Source organism: Crinia signifera, chromosome 2 (genome assembly GCF_055691185.1).
Source record: "Crinia signifera chromosome 2, ASM5569118v1, whole genome shotgun sequence".
Classification (NCBI taxonomy): Eukaryota; Metazoa; Chordata; class Amphibia; order Anura; family Myobatrachidae; genus Crinia; species Crinia signifera.
In genome coordinates, this window is record NC_139218.1 from 237,948,864 (window position 1) to 237,965,064 (window position 16,201).

At 43.3% G+C, this 16,201-nt stretch overlaps 1 protein-coding gene across 1 annotated transcript in view; it reads left to right on the forward strand.

Moving 5' to 3' along the window:
- LOC146060650 (merlin-like) overlaps window positions 1–16,201 on the forward strand; it is a 91,936-nt gene that overhangs the window by 64,667 nt on the left and 11,068 nt on the right. The window contains exons 9-15 of the mRNA XM_083174077.1: window positions 5,465–5,602; window positions 8,318–8,392; window positions 11,855–11,968; window positions 12,479–12,601; window positions 12,790–13,007; window positions 14,221–14,323; window positions 15,629–15,744. Coding sequence (XP_083030203.1) covers window positions 5,465–5,602; window positions 8,318–8,392; window positions 11,855–11,968; window positions 12,479–12,601; window positions 12,790–13,007; window positions 14,221–14,323; window positions 15,629–15,744 — 887 coding nt within the window. The remainder of the gene's footprint in view (window positions 1–5,464; window positions 5,603–8,317; window positions 8,393–11,854; window positions 11,969–12,478; window positions 12,602–12,789; window positions 13,008–14,220; window positions 14,324–15,628; window positions 15,745–16,201) is intronic.

Genomic DNA, 16,201 nt, shown 5'->3' on the forward strand with positions numbered 1-16,201 from the left:
GAGTGAACTAGAATAAGGGCCACAGTTCCTGCTAGAGCCTGCACAAAAATAGCCCTGGTGGTGAGTATGTCCCTACCACAAACACAGGCATATGCTCCATGCTTACAGTCAATAAATCACAGTGGGCTAGATTCTCTAAGCTTCAAAAGTGATAAAATAGAGAGTGATAAACAGCCAGCCAATCAGCTCCTGTATGACATTTTTGAAACACAGTCTGTGACATGGCAGGTAGAAGCTGATTGGCTGGCTATTTATCACTCTCCATTTTATCACTTTTGAAGCTTAGAGAATCTGGCCCAGTGTCTTATAACAGGACTGCTGTCTGTTTCAAACAAGAGGAGAGAAAAGTATGTCCTTGATGTGGTGCACCTAATTGCTTAAAATTTAACTTTTAATAAGTATTTATTAAAAAAGCTGCTAAATATAAAAAACACATTTAACACGGAGTGATAGGAGGACGCAACAAAGAAAATGGAGTGTTTTAAAAAAAAGGTGGCGAGCAGGTGGCACATTTGTAATAAACCTTTTAAATTAATGTAGTCTCAATGACTATTTTTTATTTAGTGAAGTTGCTTTGACTGTGGTACTAAGTTTATAGTGTTCAAATGAATTCCCTATTAATACTGGCTAAGTAGCCTGGGAGTTATTTGCAACTTATAAGAACATAAAGTATCCTATTTTATTAGCAGAGGAAAATTGCAACAATTTGTTGCCAGTGCTGGATTTGAAGGGATATCAGTTCAACTGGGTGTCTTAGAGATATACTGATTTTAATGTATAGGAGGCTAATATCTCACTCCCTTTGTATTATCCTGTTGTAGGGAGGAATTTATTATTTGTCATTCACCCGGCAAAGTTATAACGTCCAGACCACATGTATCAGGAGTATTCATATAAATCTCTTATGGACTGCCCAAATGATTATCAGATCCCCAGGGGATAAATCCGTGATTGGACACAGTTAATATGTTAGTTTAGAGTACACATTATTTGTCAGGGACACAGCGAGCGCACTTTATCAGTGCAGGATTGTCCGTGGTGCAATGTGCCAGGTAGGACAAGATACATGTATATAGCTGGACACAGTTGATATGTCAATTTTAAATACAACTTGATTGTTAGGGACACGGCAAGCGCACTTATACAGTGCAGGATTGTCTGTGTGTATCTCAACTAGTGTGATGTGCCAGATCAGACATCGCATATGTGCATGGCTGAACGCTGTCTTAAATACACTCTTTGTTATAAACACGGCGAGCACACTTTGTCAGTGTAAGGTTGCCAGTGTACATATCAACTGGTACAGTATACCAGATTGGACACCACACATATATATATATATCAGTCGGTGATTGAGTGGGTCTGTAGTCAGTTGCCGTATAAGTGGTAAGCTATGCTTTAGCGGCACAGTTCCACCGGTATATTGCACCCTGACTCTCTCTGCTAGCAGGCACGGTGCTGAACGCTCACAAAGCGTGCAGCGTTCGCTACTTGAATAGCGTGCCTTTTTCCTCAAGTATATAGGAATATGTTACCACAGTTTCTGCAATAATTCACATAGATTTACACATACAGTATTATATGGTTTACAAAGTGCCACCCTGCAAGCACACCGCTAGCCGGCGTACGCTTCGCAGAGTAGCTTTTTCAAGGCTAATGTGGTATGAGAGATCAGGGTCAGGGTGCCCTCTCCTGGGGTAGATGGGAAACTCCAAACACACAGTAGCCAGGAAAATGGCAATCTAGCCGTGGCTAGCTTTTATTTTACCTCTCATAGGCCCTTATTCTGATCGGTGCGGCCGGATCCGAATATGCGGCCAGGACCGTACGTGCGAAACTTCGCCTTCCATACGGATCGCCAACTCCGTCCATACGTGTTAAGAAGCTGGCCGAACGGACCGCACGTGTATTTTTCATGGAATACGCCTCCTCCATCTCAGGGAACCTCCCCCATCATTCGATGGTCGCAGACCATCGAATGCAGGACCGAGTGGTCCACCAGCTCCCGCAACCTCAGACCACACGGACATTTTTCCGTGCAAAAGCAGGGATCTGGGCGGGCAGCTGACATCCGGCGATGTCATATGTCCGCCCCCTACACGTGCGTCACAGCCGCATTACCATACGTACGCCCAGCGTTTGCATGGGAACGCCCATGAAACGCGGGGCGTATGCATATGGTAATGAGCCCAAATAGCCCTTCACGCCCCTCTCCACCCCCTGTTCGGAGTGTTCACATTTCATGCGGGATTTGGCCGTACGCCCCGCTCGCACATGCGCAGAGACGCCTCTGCACATGCGCAGACACAAAACATCGGCGGCACGAACGCACACGGATATTACCGCACCAACCAGAATAAGGGCCATAGAGTGGTGAGTATGTCCCTACCACAAACACAGGCATATGCTCCATGCTTACAGTCAGTAAACCACAGTGGGCCAGATTCTCTAAGCTTCAAAAGTGATAAACAGCCAGGGCCGGTGCAAGGCACCGGAGCGCCCCAGGCGAGTCGGGCTGGGGGCGCCCCGGTGCCGGGGTGGGGGGGGGGGTGGTACCTGGCGTTCGGCGCTATCTATTTAAAGCTGGCGGCGGAGGCAGCGGGGGTCCCTGCAGTCTATTAAAAACCACGAGCGCTATCCGCCGGGCTATGCGGAAGCGCTTCTAGTGTGAAAACACTGGCAGCACGCTGATTGGCTGCCAGTGTTTTCACACTAGAAGCGCTTCCGCATAGCCCGGCGGATAGCGCTTGTGATTTTTAATAGACTGCAGGGACCCCCGCTGCCTCCGCCGCCAGCTTTAAATAGACAGCGCCGTAGCTAGGACAGGTACCCGGGCGGCATTTTCCGCCCTCCAGTGGCCGGCGCCCTAGGCAAATGCCTAGGTTTGCCTAGTGGTGGCGCCGGCCCTGTAAACAGCCAGCCAATCAGTCCTGTATGGCATTTTTTAAACACATGTCTGTGACATGGCAGGTAGGAGCTGATTGGCTGGCAGTTTATCACTCTTCATTTTATTACTTTTGAAGCTTAGAGAATCTGGCCCAGTGTCTTATAACAGGACTGCTGTCTGTTTCCCCAGGTAGTGAGACCCTAAACCAAGCCTGACGAAGCCTATATCAGCCACTTACAGGTGCAGGCACTAATTAGCCTGCTCTCAGGCTAAAGATAATAAATACGAAATGGGCTTTATGGGTGGTGCCTTCTCTTAATTCAATTACCCTCAGGACTCATTATCCAGCTTTAATTAAAAGCGGGATGTGGAAAAAAGCCCATAGACTTCAATAGGGTAACGCCAGAAAATCATGCCTCACCCTCTTCATCGAGAACTTGGCGGCCAGCAATTGATACAATTGAAAGTGTGGTAAAAACCCAGAAAACCCAGGGAACAGAAAAGTACAAAGGACACAAGTGTACAGTTGACGTTTTAACGCTGTTCTGATTTTATTATGGTTATTCATAAATGAAAAGCATTCTACCAAGTATAGCATAAAACAAACAAATTCCAAGCAGCCAGGTATTGTCTGAGAGTTACAGTTGTCAGGCAATAAGAAGAAAAGGTTGTGGTTACAAAAATCAATCAATCACACATTTGCTTTTAGTCCACTTTCTTGTGATTTAACTAAAAGTCACCTTTCGTCATCTTATCTTTGCCTTGTGAGAAGAAATAAGCATACAATATAATAGATGTTTTAGGAAATTCAAAGTCCTCTAGATAAAAAAAGGTGCCAAAATAGGCTTAGCAAAGGGGTTACACACTTTTATTGAGGTTTACAGGTTTGATTATATATCTTCAGTTCAGAATGAATTTGGCAACATGGCTCTTATAAATATGCAAAAATGTACCTGTGTTTCCTTTTATTTAACCCACGGATGCCTTATACAATGTATGAAAATTAACCTTACATGTAAGTTTTATATAGTTTTATTGATAACTTAATATGTTACATCTAGTAACAGACAAATTTAGTTATACTATTTATGTCCCCTATATGGAACCATCCTGTATTTCCCACAGGAAACAGCAGACCTTTTGGCCAGTTTTTGGCAAAAGATACAAATTGACAGGTTCAAACACGAGAAGGATGAATTTTCTCAGTTTTCGTTTACTGACCTTAAAACTCATTGCTAAATCCCTGCTTCATGTCAATACCAATATCTTATGTGTTTTGTTAATTCTCAATTCCCTACAAGTAAGCTTAGATGCTCTCTCAATTTGAATGCCTTTGTACATACTCTGTTGGTCAAAGAGGTCACATACATTTCTGTTATATACCACTCTATACTGGCCCCAACTCCTCTTGCCAGGTTACCCCATGAACTAGCATGGGAAGCAGACCTTTCCGTCAAGAACTGCTAAATCTTGTATTGTGGCTATTAGAGAGTTATCCTACAAGGTCTATACAAGATGGTACTTGATATCGGCTAAACTTCACTAAATTTCCCAACATCCTCACGCTTCTGTTGGAAAACTGTGGTGAATAGGGTACATTCCTCCACACTTGGTGGTCTTGCCCACTTATAAAAACATCCTGGAACCACTGTTGTTGAGGATATTAGGCCAACCTCTGCCGGATGATATCTCGGTGGCACTCCTGAATGCCTCTGTTCAATCTGTTAGCAAACACCAAGATAAATTTATAGTTCACATATGTAATGCCACCAAATCCTTGATCGCCAAACTTTTGGAAATGCTTGGAAGCACCTTCGTTGAATGCCGTCCATGCCCGTGTCCATTTTGTCGCTTCAATTACAGAGTACATTACAAGTCTGCAAAATAATACTGTGAGTACATATCACAAAGTATGGTCCTCATGGTATTTCAATGTTCCCCTCTCCCTGGACTCTTCTCAAGAACCCTTATACCCCAACTTAAGACCGCACTTATTACCAGGTAAAATGCAGATTGTTACCGTTATTTCAAAACGGTAAGATGTGCGGTGTGAAAGGTCCGTTTTGAATTTACCGGTTTAAGAAAACCAGTGTCCCTGTGTAATGTGATGGGGCAAAACGGCATTGAAACAGTAATACCCCTTCCAGACCGCACTTAAACGGGTAATATACAATTTAAGATATGTGGTGTGAAAAGGGTTAAGGCTGTCTGACCCATTTTTAAAAACGTTTTGAATTGCCGTTTATGCGGTGTGAAAGAAGCATAAGTTTATTTTTATTGTGTTTTGATTTTCTGTTATTATTTTTTTTACTGTGATAGCCCAGTCGGCCTTTTGCTGCTTGTGTTGTCATGGGACTTTCAGCTGGGTCTTTGAATATACATACAAATTCTTTATGGACTATGCCATCTGTACCATGTATTTGTAATTTCAGTGTTTACATTTTTATATACTTTATTTGCACCATCAATTGTATAACCCTTTTCCAAACTATTAATAATACAAATAAAATTATTGTTTTAAAATAAATAGTTATACTAGTTATTATTAATACTAAACTTAATTTCTTTAATTTGCAGGAAGCTAAAAATGATTCTGATATCCTTCTTGGTGTGAATGCAAAGGGGATCCATATATACAGTAAAAATAACAAAATATTACCATTAGAATCTTTCAAATGGAGTGACATCAGAAATATATCTTACAATTACAAGAAAGTGAGTTGCTATGTATTATCATGCAAACATATACTTGGGTGATAATCATTATATATTATATATTCTAATAGGCAAATAGTAGCGAATATGGTTATCTACAATTAAAATTATAGAAAAAAAATGTAATATACCAAATGACTGATAAATAAAAATAAATAATTATATGAACAATAAACAGGATGGTATATTTGATGAGGAATAGTTTTGTTTTGGGCCAAGAATTTTGTGACTGCTTTCCCTTTACTCATCGTAAATGATAGGCATAACGCTGTGCCATTAAATGATAGACCACACCCTTTTTACCGTACCATACCCCTTTTCAAATTTCCTTTAAGAATTGGCACTCTGCAGTTGGCTATGTATGTAAAAACTAATACTGAGGTTAGTATTTTGTTGAGGCATTGACAATGAATGTTGATCAGACAGACCTGCTACTGTAGCCCGTACAATGTATTGGGCTGTGTTTTGTTGGGTGAGATGTCATCTAAATTGGTTTCTGATTCAGATTATACACAATTTGATGCACTGTTGCTTCTCTGTGGGACTTCCCATTCTCACTTCTGCTTGAGCATCCAGTAGTCCTGACCAAAGGACTTAAGGGGTGTACACGCAGCAAGCAGGCAAAGCAATTTTGACTAAGCCAATTTTGTGTAAGCCCATCGGCAATTTTGACTAAGCCCATAGACAGATTATGGGTGATTTTGCTATAGCCCAAATTCACTGTGTGTGTCTTAGTCAAAATGGCCTTGCCTGCACATTCTGTTTGGCCAGGCGATAGCGACGCTGCAGTGCCGTGCATCTCTATCGCAAGCAGTGTACACACCGTGCGATTTTGGCTAACCTTGCTAGGCAATTTTGACTATCTAGTCAAAATTGGCTAGCATATTGAGTTGTTTGCACACAGATTTACACTCAGAGACCGTTTTATTGGCTACTGGTCCACTTTGTGTATACTGCAGCCTTTAAACAATTGGTACTTGTGTACTAGCATGGCGCCCATTGCATCGCAGACCATAAGGCATGCGATGGTATGCGATGCGATGTTATACAATTTTAAATTGTATACCATCGAATTGTATGGCATTGTATGCCATTCTATCGCATATACAACGGTATGCGATTTAAAATTGTATAAGCACCCTAATGGGGGCTTACAATGTTAAATGCACCCCCACGCCACCCCCACTATGAACGTGAACCCGAAGCGCGAGGGGCGGCGGTACGCGTCCTATGACCTTTTCATGCCCCCACTATCCACGTCGGCATGTAGTTGATTTTATATAGTGTGGCGAGCGCAGCGAGCCACCGAGCCCGAAGCATGCGAGGGGACGCGGAATACATGTAAAGTAATATGCGTCCGCTTGCCACGCTTCGGGCTCAGTGGCTCGCTGCGCTCGCCACACTATATAAAATCAACTACATGCCGACGTGGATAGTGGGGGTATGAAAAGGTCATAGGACGCGTACCGCCGCCCCACGCGGGCTCGCTGCGCTCGCCACGCTTCGGGTTCACGTTCATAGTGGGGGTGGCGTGGGGGTGCATTTAACATTGTAAGCCCCTATTAGGGTGCTTATACAATTAAAAATCGTATAGGGGGCTTGTACAATTTTAAATCGCATCGCAGTGCATCGGGTGTATGCCATGCGATGCGATTATATGTTGTGCGCCCAAATATCGTGGGCGCCGTGCTCGTACACAAGTACCAAACAATTCATTATTGCAGACATTTTGCTAAATTCATTTAAGTTCATTTAAGTTCATCAGATTGTGTAATTTAGCTGTTACATGAGTCAGACATCCTATGTGATTATTTCTTGTCATAATAATTTATTCACTCAGTATCTAATCGCAGTGGGTTAATGTGTTTATTGATAGATGGCATGGTGTTTTCCCAGTTGTGCATGTGTAGAGAAAGACTTCACATCATCTTAATTCCTGGAAAGTTGTTTTGCGTGGTCAAATGCATGATGGATTCCTCCAGATCAGCGCAAAGAGCGGTTATCCAATTTCTTTGTGCAGAAGGTGACCATGCTTCATAAATTTATTGCAGGATGAAGGCAATGTACAGAGGGCAGTGTCTCGCATGGTGCAACATATTCCGGTGGGGTCAGCATTAGCTTGTATATCAGATCAGCCACAGCCAAAATTGTGGCAGGGTTGGTGACAACGTGCTCCTGCTCGGGCTGTGGCAAGTCCTTGATGGCATGCTTAATGGGACTCCCCAATAGCTGAATAATGTACTTGTTTTGGAACTTTCCATCTCGGCGCATTGTTCACCAAGAATGGGATGCGCATGCAACTTGGCGGCTGCCGGGACCCAATGGGGTGCCAGCATCGGCTGGCCGGGTGGGAGCGACAGCATGGAGGGGGGAATCTGGGCCATGCTTCATTGAGCAGCATGGTCCTTGTTCCGAGATAGTAGAAATAGACTGTGCTGCACGGTCTATTTCATCATTTGATTCCGATGCCGTGGGGCCGCGCATCAGGATCAGGTGCTGCAAAAATCAGGTGAGATTTGCACTATATGTTATGCGATTTTGACTATATAGTCAAAATCGGTAGCGCAAATCGCACTGTATATACACAGCACTAGGCACGGAAACCATAATCCCTGATAAGTGACGGCTCTCTGGGCTAAAATCATAGCACCTGGCGAATTCATTAGAAATGGTAAAATTATGTTATTATTGTTTATAATTACTTTATCCTTTCAGTTAAAATTTACTCCGGTGGACAAAAAAGCTGAAGCTTTCAAATTCTATTCTAGAGACCATAAAGTGAATAAACTGGTAAGTAATAAATAAAATTGACTATTTATGTTGATGGAAAACACAAGGGCCCTGTTCTTAAAGAGTGTGTCCGTCCGAATGCGGAGGGCACGTGGGCGTTTCTACGGACGTTGGCCGTACGCCACCGCACAGCGTGGCGTGCGGACCGCACCGTAAGAATTCGGGAAAGTACGCACCGATTAGAATAAGGGCCAAGGTGACATTATTAACAAGTTCCCTGCATCATATAATACGCCCATAAGATGGACCATCTCCATGTGCCTGTTTAACCATCGCAAGAGCAAGTTTGTGTGTATGTACGATAGGCGTTTTTAGGGATCTCCGTGTACAGCTTTAGTAAAAAAATTTACTTCCATTGATCTGCTTCGGGCTGAGAGGCACAGGGGTACCCCTGTGAATTGTAAGGAGGCATAAATATGCCTCCATACATTAGGCCATATCCTCAGTACCAGCCACGCTCACTATGTCCCACATACGCGCATGCAGGGGGGTTTCTGTGTAACTAGAAACCCCCACTGGCCGCCAATGTATCACACTGATCTTCTTGTACTCCGTTTCAGCATCTGAGCTGAGCAGCAGTCTGTGTGTGTGACTCCCTTTGTGCGTGGCTGCAGCATGTGCCACATTGAGAGACAGCCACTGGCAGGTAGGGGGAGTAGCTCCTCTCTGGCTGATCTTTTTTTGTAGAACCTGAGAGGAGGTAGCGGTGCTGTGTTCCAAGTACTGAGATTGACACAAGTCTCTGTACTGTGCAGCACTGAGGTGAGAGGACATGCGGCTGGCAGATTTCATTATAGCTCTACATGCGAGCGGGGATATATTTGCCTGTGATGTCTGCCTATGAATATGTGTGTGTGTGTGTGTGTGTGATGGGGTCATGCATTTTCCTGTGGTGTCTGCCTAGAGGTGTGGAAAGGAGGGTGCTGGGGGGGGGGGGTAAATTGGCCTGTGAAGTCTGCCTATGGGTGTGCGTGTGTGTGTGTGTGTGTGTGAGGGGTGTGTGTGTGTAATTGATTTTATGCCTGTGATGTCTGCCTAAAGGTGTGTGTGTGCTAGAGGGGATATATTTTCCTGTGATGTCTGTGTATAGGTGTGTGCGTGCGTGGGGTGGGATTCTGGTGGGGTCAAGAATTTGCCTGTGATATCTGTCTAGGGGTGTAAATGAAGTGGGGGTGCTGGGGGGAATGAATTGGACTGTGATGTCTACCTATGGGTGTGTGCATGGGGTGAGGTGCTGGTGGGGTCAAGAATCTGCCTGTGATATCTGTCTAGGGGTGTGAAAGGGGGCTGCGAAGTCTCCCTATGGTTGTGCTTGTGTGTGAGGGGGATGTAAATCATTTTACGACTGTGATGTCTGAGAATATGATGGTCTCTTTGTTGTCTGCCTAGGGGGGGAGGGGGTTGATGGTGCTGTCTGTCTAAGGAAGTAGGTGTAGGTGGGAATGATAGTGGCTGTGCCTTCTCTTTATGGGGAAAGGGGTATGCCCAAATGTTACTTATTTATTTTTTACACAAAGTGTATATTTGTGATTTATTCAGTTTCTTTTTTCTCATTGGTGTGCAACCAATTATTTGGAAACCCCCCATTTAACAACCTGTGTTTGATACTGGCTCTAATCAAAGTGTTGCTGTATCAATTCTATATTGACACCACCATAGGTTTACTTTTTCCCAAAGTATGGATTTATAACAGCATTGGTACTTATGTATTATCACGGTGCCCCCCGATTTCCATCGTAGGGCATTGTACAATGAAAAATCGCGTCGCATCGCATGCGATATGATCGCATGCGATGCAATGCGATTTCACCCGATTTTTCATTGTACAGGCACCCAGATGCCTTATTACCATGTTAAATGCCCCCCTAGACCCGATTTTTAATTGTATACCCACTCTCATGGGTCATTGAGAACACCACCCCACTATGAACGCCAACCCGAAGCGTGGCGAGCGCAGCGAGCCCGCTAGGGGCGGCGGTACTCGTCCTCTGACCTTTTTATACCCCCACTATCCACGTCGGCGTGGAGTTGATTTTATAAAGTGTGGCGAGCGCAGCGAGCCACTGAGCACGAAGCGTGGCGAGGGGATGCGTATACCTGTGAAGTAATGTGCGTCCCCACGCGGGGCTCGCTGCGCTCGCCACACTTCGGGCTCGGTGGCTCGCTGCGCTCGCCACACTTTATAAAATCAACTCCACACCGACATGGATAGTGGGGGTATTAAAAAAGTCAGAGGACGTGTACCGCCACCCCTCGCGGGCTCACTATGCTCGCCACGCTTCGGGTTGGCGTTGATAGTGGGGGGCCGTTAACAATGTGGGGGCATTTAACATATTTATTACCCATCAGGGTGGGTATACAATTAAAAATCGGGTCTGGGGGTGCCATTTAACATGGGACTCAATGGCAAATCGCGTCGCAACGCATAGCATGCCATTGTAATGGCATGCGATGTGACCCGATTTTAAAATTGTATACTCAGCCCGGAAAAAAGGCTGAAATCGGGTCCATCGCATGCCATCGCATACCTTAATTAGTGGTATGCGATGCGATGGGCGCTGTGATAATACACAAGTACCACAGCATTTTTTTGTAGCCGTTTTCCTAAAACCCCCAGACTACAGGAGGAGAGGGTACATTGTTCAAATGAATGAAAAGCCAACCAGAACCCTACAATATTCTCATTCGTGTTTTATCCTGGGTTGCTCAACATGCTTCCCTCCAGCAGTTGTAGAACTACACATCACGTCATGCCATGCAGCAGTTTTAACATTTCCACAATAGCAGAAGTGTGTGCCCCAAGAGATTAGGGACAGTCATTTACCATGAACGGTTTTCAAACATCAGTGTTTTTCTCCCAATGTTCAATGGTTTTACCATGGAGGAGGAAGGTCCCATTGCTTTGCTGTATTGCACATGTGCAGATGCATCTTGTTAATGCTCAATGGTTTTACCATCAACCATCGACCTTCAAGAGTTGTGTCGGGCCCATGTATTTTCTGAATGCCTGGGCCTTCTGCAAAAGCTGAGCAGCCATGTGGCCTTTTCTAAGCCTGGCCTTTTTCAGGTCGAGTTTACATGTTCTCTTTCTATTTATGTGAGTTATATTAAAAAATGCTCTAGATTCTTCCCACACTCCAAAAATATAATGGCAGCTTTATTGGTCTTCAATGAAATTAACTCCACTGTGTGCCAATTTGGTAGGTAGGCTCCACCGCAGAATGGGACAGAGGTGAATGATATGTAAATATAACTGTTATTATTATACAGCCAAATAGCTAGTAGGTTACCTGCGTATATCAGTTGTATAGAAATGACAAGCTAAACAAATAACTGTTTTAATTTCTTTAGTATAACTGTATCTATTATTATCAATCAGTTGTATTTTTATGAATGGTTAACGCTCATCAATATGCCATTATTACAATGCATACTACAGTTATACCATGTATTTATCACTAGATTTTGAACCTATGCATTGGAAACCATAATTTGTTCCTGACTAAAAGAAAGGTGGACTCACTTGAGATGCAGCAAATTAAAGCACAAGCCAAGGACGAAAAAGCCAGGAAAAAGGTATTTACCAATGGCTCACATTCTCGCAATTCTAAATTATGTAATTTACTTGCTGTAAAATGTATATGCATCCCATGTGATTGCAATGTGAGCAGTAGCATTGTAATTGCCAAATGAGGGGAAGAGAGTGGGGGGGAGTTGCAAATCCATCTGCGCCTGCAGCTTTGGTTCCTAATATAACCCAACCCATATCAGATGGGACCTATATAGCAGAAAACATTAAGCGCTGTGGAAAGTATGGCAATGCAATTATGTAGGAGTTAGGCTTGCGTCTCTTCTACTTTAATCCCTTTCTACATAGCTGTCATACTTTTGTATGATCCCGAGGAATCTGGGATATTTTAACCCAGAGAAACGCGTTGAACTACATTTGTGCTGCAAATCATATGCTCCTTGAACTTCAAAATCAGTACTGTTGTATAAACTTTAAGTTATGCTCTTGGTATTCAGTATAAGTATGTAATGCAATGTTGTACACTATAGAAATATTAACAGTCATTGGTTTATTAGAAAGAACATGACAGACTGGTGATTGAGAAACAGCTGAGAGAAGAGGCAGAGAGAGCTAAAGAGGAGCTAGAGAGAAGGCTGTTTCAGCTGGAGGAGGAAGCAAGACAAGCAAATGATGCTCTTGTAAGTGGACAAATCCATTGCAAACCAGTACTCTCCTACCGGATCTACCTGGAATTGTTAACTTTAATACAGTCCAAGGAGTGGGTTTACTTCTAAAGTCCTCATGTGACTTCATGCAGCAGTGAAAAGCCTTGTTTCATAGAATATGTGTAGGCTCACAATACTGTGTTGTTTGATATGGTCTGTAGCTCCGGTCTAATGAGGCAGCTGAGTTGATGGCTGAGAAGGTTCAGATTGCAGAGGATGAAGCAAAGCTTCTAGCTCAGGATGCAGTAGAGGCCAGACAGGAGCGGCAGCGCCTGGAGATGGCGGTCCTGAAGAGTAAGGAAGAGATGCTGATGATGGAGAAAAAGATGAGGGAGTCTGATATGATCACTATGAAACTGCTCAAGGATTCTGATAGGAGGTGAACAGTGGGTTTCTTTATTATACTACATAATAATAAAATAAATTGTAAATAAATATACTGAAAATAAAAATGTGTCAACCCAGAAATATGTACTTAATGTCTCTACAGCTGCTCAACTGAAACTTCCAAAGATTTATCTGATGCTTTATAAAAAAAATTATAGGTAACAAGGGAAGCAGCCACTGGTGTTCCTCTAATGGGAGGAAGGTGTACAGGGCATAAGGCCCTCTGGGTCCAAGGAAGTCCACTCTGCACACTATGTACCCATATACACTTTCTTGACCCTCTGAAGTCTGGTGGCTGCTGGCAATACAGATTTGTTCAAGTCATTAGGAAGTAGGGTGGGTGCCATGGGGCCCTTTCCTCTCTTAAACTGCCTTAGTGGTTTAAGTTATGTTCTCTGTATAACATTGCATAGGTGTCTTGTTAAATTATCTTCAACTACAGGAAAGATATCCTTTATTTGTATACCAGTAACAAAATGAAAGACTAAGACAGAAAGTGATCAATAATTATTGGAATATCTCCAATAGAAGTTGGCATTTCAGCAAACAAGCAGCCAAAGGCTGCCGTATTATATTGAGCAAGACAGTGCTCTAAATAACTATAGATCAATCAGATATTCCCCTATTTAACAGTTATTTATTATTGTACTGGCATTTTTTCCACCCACTGCAAATCCCATATAGCATCACAGTTATCACCGACCCCCATATCATAATCTTCCCCTCATATAACTATAATCCCTCACATCAGTGCCCATATTATCATGATTTTAGTCCCGCATAGCATCATCTACATATGTTTTCTAGTAACTGCTCCATCAATCCTCCATTCAGTCCCCTATATCAGCACATACCCAGCATGCACTTCCTATGAAAAGAGAGCAATGTAAAACCTTCTCCTCTGTATAGAGTAACAATTTGGCGGGATAGATTGTCAATTTGCATGCAAAGCATTGAAGGCTGCAGATGGTTATTACACAGGGAGGTCAGATGCAGCACCCTGCTGACTGCAACCAGCGAGCTATTCTGCAATGCTCAGAGATGGCAGAGGAAGCAGGGTCGGAGGCAGAATAGGTGGTAGCAACAGTATGTAAGGCCATGCCATTCTCCTATAGCTTTTGGTGCACATGGCAGTTGCTTCCTCAGTAATTAGCCCCCATGAACAAAACACATCAAATCACATTGCCAGTTTGTTTTATTGGCAGAGCTAAGGAAGCAGAGCTTTTAGAACAGGACCTGAACAAAGCCAGAGAAGCCGAGCAGATAGCAAAGCAAAGGCTCCTAGAACTGGGGACTGTTTGCAAGCCCGTGAGTAGACTTGTCATGTTCTGTTTTAACTCCTGTAACAGTGTGACTTTGAGGGGGCTCTGGGTGTCCTGGGACCTATAGAGTGCAACCTTTTATAAACCTTCTAAATTGAAGTGAGTAAAGAGAAAATGTTATCAATAAAAATAAACATACATATTTTTCTAAGGGGCATCCTGGATTCATGGGCATCTTCTGTTTACCAAAACAAATTTCCAGATTAACCAACCTTTGTTGACATCTGTGAGGAGACCCGGAGTACATGGTCACCTCCAAACACACAGCAGCCAGGAAAACCGCACATCAGTCCCAGGTTTTCGTGCAAGCTAGCCGTGGCTAGTTTTTATTATGCAGTATAAAAGCATAACATAACGTTATCCTAGCCCATTTGCACATTAAAGGAACATAACAGATTCCCTGTGTCAGAGTGCTAGTACTTAATGCCCCTAACACAAACAGACTAAAAGGCCCATACACACTGGGTGATTTTGAGCTGAATGATGCTGTTTTACAGGCCTGCTGCCTGTTTCCCCAGGACGTGAGACCCTGAGTAGGGATGGCCATTGTTGCAATTGACATAGATGGTTACCATTGATGGCAATTCTGCAACTGGCCATCGATAGTGCTAAACTATGCAATGGCTGACCATCGATATTTTGACATATTGATGGTCAGCCATTGTGTTTGCTTGATTTGGTCTGTGGGCCAATCGAAACACGGGGCGGGGCTTCGAGGGTGTCGGGGGGCGGAGCTATGCTCCGTATCCCGGCACTTTGAAAAACAAAAAAAAGCAAAACATCGTTTTGGTGTTCCATCGATGGAGGGAAACCATCTGGTTCTCCCCCATCGATGTCAAAAGTATTCGACATTGGCCATGAACCATCGATGATTTCAAATAATCGATGGTCGATGGCCATCCCTAACCCTGAGCCAAACCCTAACACAGCCCATATCAGCCTCTTACAGGTGCAGGCACTAATTAGCCTGTTGAAGGACTAAATACTGAAAATGGGCCTCATGATGGAGCCCTTCCTTCTCTATCACACCCATAACCCCAGGACCCCTTATATGGCTTTTAGTAAAAGCCCAAACTCTAATCAAGTCTGTTTAGCAGAAAATACATTTCCTGGAGGTTTAAATAACATATGTCAAAAACCTGGGACAAATATACCTCCCATTTATCACTTATAATAGTGCTTTTATCACACAATATGTTTGATTTTTTTCAATGTTTTGTAATGTAATGACAATGACATATTCAATTATGTCCTATAGCTGTTAATATAATTGTACTTTATTTTATTTTAGCCATCCACAAAAATTAATCTGCAGAATACGATAGAAGGGGGATCTGATAATAAGACACTGCGGCAAGAAGTAGATACAGACTACAAGAGGTTATCACTGGAGATTGAAAGAGAAAAGTAAGAATTCATTTGTGTCTTGTTTTATGAAAGTATTATTCTAAATACGGTGACTACCAAGTACTACTGCATATGTGAATTTTCCTACAAAATGATGGACTAATTTCAGATTTGTACATAAAAACCCAATGGACGTGGGTCTGCGCCGATCGCAGTATAATTGAAATGCTGCAGTTGTTGGAGAGAGGCAACCTTCATTGTTTTGTGGGCAGGATAGGGTCCAGGGTCTGTATTATGGGGTGCAGACTTACAGGATCCAGTTGTCTGGACCCTACAGCCAGACTGACCGGTGATCAGAGGCTGCTTTCCTAGCACTACATCCTCAGACAAAACACTTGGATCTCACAATGCATTCATGAATTGTATTTCTCCTATAGACGCCTCCTACTACATTTGAATTTTAACTATACAAAATTACAGCCTCTTCCTTACGGTTATGCGGTTCCTTACAAATATA